The 5,667-nt window shown below is 34.3% G+C and overlaps 1 protein-coding gene across 1 annotated transcript; it reads left to right on the top strand.

The window, feature by feature from the left end:
* The first annotated feature begins 2,825 nt into the window (after positions 1-2,825).
* Positions 2,826-3,866, top strand: LOC111387711. Its single transcript, XM_023012293.1, has 3 exons — positions 2,826-3,007; positions 3,184-3,352; positions 3,771-3,866. Exons 1-3 carry the CDS (start codon positions 2,826-2,828, stop codon positions 3,864-3,866), a joined length of 447 nt encoding a protein of 148 aa, XP_022868061.1.
* Positions 3,867-5,667: the final 1,801 nt, after the last annotated feature.

The raw sequence follows: 5,667 nt of genomic DNA, 5'->3' as shown, positions 1-5,667 counted from the left end.
AATTTACATCTTATCAGTTTTTAGATTACAGAATTTAGTTATTTCAAATTAAAGAATAAAGATTTTATCTTATAGTACCATAAAAGGATACTTTTATTAAATACTAGTTTTCAGAAAGTTGGCATAAATAGAGAATATATACTTATTCGTGAAATATACACTCATTGAGTTACATGCTCATATATTTTGTCACACTTTTCTTATCTGATGGTAGTTGAGTTGAGCAACATTGGAGCTCGTTGATCTACCGAGTTGAGCCATACATTGTCTTTGTTGTATGATTCATCTTGTCAATTTATACAGTTCATAATTTTGGGATAGATGCATCTTTTTCCAATAATGTATTCATATTATGGGCTCACAACATATTTTTTGTATATGTTGTGCATTTGGAGTGTATGGTTTGTAAATGACTGTAAATTTCATTTCAGTGCACTTTAATTTGAATAGTTGGTGATTTGAGGGGTTGGTGTACCTCATTTTACATTATATGTATTGATTTGAGGAAATTTATTATAGATCAGGTTGTTTTGGTCCATATTTCGGAGGAAACTCTGTCAATTTTTTTTTTTGGTAAAATTCATCATAGTCAAAGTAGGTTAAATTTGCCTTGGTGGTGGGTCCAACATTTAGCTAGTATCTACAATCGGTGCAAGCCGCGTATCGGGTCCGTTAGGGTGATTTGAGATGGGTCGTGTCAATTAGTATCAAAGCATGGTCATAGAGTCAGCCTGCATGGTATTTATTTTGATTTTGTTCTGAACATATCATACATATTTTGTAGTTGGAGGTCATGGTTCGTGGTGGTAAGACTCACAAGCTCAAGGATGTGCCATCTCAAGCACAAGTTGCTCCTGATAGAGATGACATTAGAGATATTAGTAGGGATGAGGAATCAGCTTGCAAACTCATGAGCAGCTACGACATGGGGATGTAGCTCAGCTTGATCTTATAGCTGATAGGAATGCTACAGTGGTTGTTTCTGCTTTATGTAGTTCTGATAAAGAGTATAGCATTGAGCGAGCAACTAAATTAGGAGCTAACGTGTTCACAGGTACATCTGATCTAGCAGAAGCCTAATCTAGGTTGGTAAAGATTGAAAGAATACTTGAGGTTATAGGTTGTTCTGATGATCGAAATTTACATCTTGCTACCTTCTTGTTAGAAGGAGTTGCGTATGATTGGTGGAGATCTATGCATGGTAAATATGTTGATCTTTCTATGATCACTTGGGGTGATTTTAAAGATGATTTTAACAAGTATTATTGCCTTCACTCATATAAGAATGATAAATAGAATGAATTTTTGAAATTAGTATAGACATCCACAGTGGCGGAATATCAGAAAAGGTTTTTAGAATTGTCAAAATATGCTACAGTCCTTGTAGATGATGTAGCTAATAGGTGTAGGAGGTTTGAGTATGGCTTGAGAGAAGAAACCAGATTAGTGGTAACTGCAACAGGGTGTGAAAATTTTGGTAAACTTGTAGAAGCAACGTTGAGGATTGAAAAAGGTCTTTCAGAAACGAAAAAAAAATCAACAACAAATGAGACTTGGTGTTAATGGTGGTAAGCATACATGGGCAGGAGTTTCTGTGAATGGATCATCGTGGAAAGATCGTATAGGAGGTGGAATATGTGTTTCCACTTCTAGTAACTTCAAATCTAGATCTTGCGGAAGTTAGGGATTGAGATCGAGCCAGAGATTAGTGCAACAGCCAGGGAATAGTTGTACTCATACTTAGGGATATGTTCAGATATTATCGACTCCAGGCTAGGGTGATAGCTCTAGTGTTGTTAGATTTTCTTAACGTCAGCCGTGTGGAAAATTTCACCCTATAGAATGCCTTAAGGGTGTTGGTGTTTGTTGTCACTGTCGTCAGACTGGGCATTTTGAGAAAAGTGTCCAGTTCGTTTTTAGCAGGATGGTATATCACAGGGGACATCTCTATAGCCAAGTGTTGGTATTTCTAGACAGAATTAGAACCAGGACACGTTGGTAGGTAAAGCAACTGCTACTAGTGTTATTCAATCTAATGTCATTGGCAGTAGTGGTACTAGACAGAAAGGCCAGATAAGACGTCATTGGGCTCAGGGGAGAGTTTTTGCTGTGTCACCAGATGTGGTTATGGGTACGTTATTTATTTTTGGTAAAAATGCTAATTCTTTATTTGATTCAAGTGCTACACATTCATTTCTATCAAATGCATTTGCTAATTATGCGTACAATATGCTAGAACGGTTAGACAATGATATAGTGGTAGCTACTCCTGTAGGAGATTCACTTTTAGTTAACAGTGTGTACAAGGATTGCACGATTAGAGTGAATGATCGATAGTTGAAAGCTAATTTGATTCCACTTGATATTCATAATTTTGATGTGATTTTGGTAATAGATTTCTTAGCTGCAAATTATGCCCCAGTTGATTGTTTTCACAAAGAGGTAGTGTTTAGAAGGCCAAAAGAGTTTGAAATTATTTTTAGTGGTGAATGGAGAATATTACCTTTATGTATCATATCTATACTTGATGCTAAGATATTGCTTAGAAAATATTGTCATGCATATTTAGCTCATATGATTGATATCCAAATCGCTAATCTAAAACTTGATGATATATCAGTGGTAAGATATTTTCCTGACATTTTTCTTGAAAATCTTCTGGGGTTACCTCCTGATAGGGAAATTGTGTTTACTATTGATTTGATCCATGGAACTACTCCTATTTCACAACTACCTTACAGAATGGCTCTAGCAGAACTGAAAGAATTAAAAGTTTAGTTGCAAGATTTAGTTGACAAGGGTTTAATTAGACCTAGTGTATCTCCATGAGAGCATTAATCTTATCTGTGAAGAAGAAGGATGGTACAATGAGATTGTGTATTGATTATAGACAGCTGAATAAAGTGACTATTCACAACAAATATCCTTTGACTCGTATTAATGATTTATTTGACCAACTTCGAGATGCTATTTGCATTCAGGGTATCATCAACTCAAAATTAGGGAGGTTGATGTGCAGAAAATTGCTTTTAGATCACGGTATAACCATTATGAGTTTCTGATGATGCCACTTGGGCTAACTAATGCCCCAGCTGCATTTATAGATCTAATGAACAGGGTGCTTCACCCATATTTAGACAAATTTGTGATTATTTTTATTAATGATATGTTGGTTTATTCTAGCAGTAGTGATGAACATGCTGAGAACTTGAAGATTATTTTGCAGATTTTGCGAGATAAGCAGTTGTATGCTAAGTTCAGTAAATATGAATTTTGGCTGTATAAAGTTGTGTTTCTAGGCCATGTTATCTCAGTAAAAGACATTTATGTAGTTCTTCATAACATTGAGGCTGTAATGAAATGGGAACACACTACTAATGTTATAGAAGTCGGAGTCTTTTTTTGGGCTAGCAAGTTATTGTTTCGACTCATAGAGGAATTTTTCAAAATTGCTCTTCTTCTGACTAGTTTGACTCGAAAGAATACCCAATTTGTATGGACTGAAGAGGCACACAGTCTACCTATGTTATGCATCTAAGTAGTATTAAAATGTAACACACATTGAAAGATCATTACTGATGGATTGGCATGAAGAGAGAGATAGCAGATTTTGTATCCAAATGTCTTATATGTCAGTAGGTAAGTCAATTAGTTACAAAACAGTAGGATTTTTACAGCCATTGCCTATTCCCGAATGGAAATGGGAGCACATTACTATGGACTTTTTACTTAGTCTTCCTCGTACTCTAAATGGCCATGATGGTGTTTAGGTTATTGTAGATCGTTTGACCAAAACTGCCAAGTTTTTGTCAATCAAAGCCATTTATACTTTAAATAAGTTGGGAAGTTTTATATGGACGAGATAGTGAGCTTATATGGTATTCTATTATCTATTGTATCTGATAGAGACCCTCGTTTTACATCTAAATTTTGGCCTTATTTATAGGATGCCATGGGTTCCAAACTATATTTCAGTACAGCTTTTCATTTTTAGACAGATGGCCAATCAAAGAAGACTATATAGATTCTTGAGGATATGTTGAGGGCTTGTGCTGTTGAGTTCAAAGATAGCTTGGATACTCATGTGTCTTTGATGAAGTTTGCTTATAGTAACAGTTACCACTCTAATATAGGAAAGATTCCTTTTGAAGCTTTAAATGGTTGGAAGTGCAGAACACCAGTTTGCTGGGAAGAAGCTGGTGAAAGAAAGTTAATAGGTCATGAATTGGTTCAAATGACTTCAGAAAATATGAAATTGATTAGAGAAAAGTTGAAAGCAGCACAAGATAGACAAGAAAGTTATGCAGATAAATGGAGGAAAGATCTTCAATTCACAGTCGGAGATAAAGTATTTCTAAAATTGTCGCCTTAGAAAGGGGTTTTGAGGTTTGGCAAGTGAGGAAAATTGAGTCCACGATACATTGGACCCTATGAGATTACTGAGTGGATTGGTTCAGTTGCATATTGATTAGATTTGCCAACTGAAGTATCCAAGATCCATGATATTTTTCATGTCTCCATGCTCTACATGTACATTGCAGATCCTTCTTATGTTCTAAAGTATCAACCAGTTCAATTGAAGGAGAATATGACTTATGTTGAAGAGCCGGTGAGAATTTTAGACATAAATGTGCAAATCAGCAAAACAAGACAATTTCACTTGTAAATGCTCTTTGGCAGAATCAGACGATAGAAGAGGCCACACGAGAGAATGAGGATCAGATGTGTACTCAATATCCTCATTATTTCATTGCCTAGTTTGTTGCGATTTGAATTTTGAGGACGAAATTCTTTTAAGGAGGTAAGATTGTTACAACCCAATTTTTTCTGGTCAAAAGTCATAGTTGACTTGTCAAAGTCAAATAGGGACTAAAATGAAATAAATCATTTTATTGGGATTTATTTTACAATTGAAGATATTTGAAGGTTTTAGATGGATAATATTTAATTTGGGGATCTACTTATATATTTTTTTGAAAATTTAGGATTTAATGTGGTTTTTCTATGAAGGTTAGGGGTCTTCTTTTGCAATTATAAGTTAATGCCCACTAAATTGAGAAAATAGAAGGCAGAAGACCGGTTGAGAGAAAGAAAGAAGAACTGAAAAGAAAGGAAGAAAAGCAGAGAAAAAAAAAGTAAAGGAAGAAAAACTTGGTTCATTTCTTCAAGAGGTAAAGAAATAATTTTTTTTTATGGAAGGATGAAGTTAAAGTTGCTAAGGTTTAATTAGTTGGTTAAATTTAAGGGTTTAATTTTCAAATTTAGTGGAAGGAGTATAATTTCTTGCTTAAATTGGTTGATTGATTAATTTTCGGTTGAATCAGAGTAAGTAATACCATTTTTGGGCAAACCCTAGAATTTTTATTTTGAATTCTTGATTAAACATTGTTAGTGGAACTGACTATGGTGATGAAATATTCAAATGAAAGAACGATTTTATGGAGCAAAATGAAATTTAGGTTGGTTGAGTTGTTTGTGTTAGTTTTCACTAGATTGAATGATAATTATTTTTATGTTTGGGATGAATGTTATTTTGATGAATTAGTTATTAATAAAAGGACTAGAATAAAGTGGAATTAGCTCCAATTGATTAAAGAAAATTTTGGAGAATTTATTCAAGTATCAAGAAATTTAGTTTAGGTATTATATCATTAGAGATAAAAGGTT

Source organism: Olea europaea, unplaced genomic scaffold (genome assembly GCF_002742605.1).
Source record: "Olea europaea var. sylvestris unplaced genomic scaffold, O_europaea_v1 scaffold419, whole genome shotgun sequence".
Lineage (NCBI taxonomy): Eukaryota > Viridiplantae > Streptophyta > Magnoliopsida > Lamiales > Oleaceae > Olea > Olea europaea.
Note: the sequence above shows the minus strand (reverse complement) of the source record. Positions and strands in the feature narration are given on the sequence as shown.

Coding starts and splice junctions, on each gene's coding strand:
- LOC111387711 (XM_023012293.1), top strand. CDS start 2,826: ATGAGAGCATTAATCTTATCTGTGAAGAAGAAGGATGGTACAATGAGA. Junction 3,008..3,183: donor ATCAACTCAAAATTAGGGAG/GTTGATGTGCAG, acceptor GGTTTATTCTAG/CAGTAGTGATGAACATGCTG. Junction 3,353..3,770: donor TTCTTCATAACATTGAGGCT/GTAATGAAATGG, acceptor GATGGTGTTTAG/GTTATTGTAGATCGTTTGAC.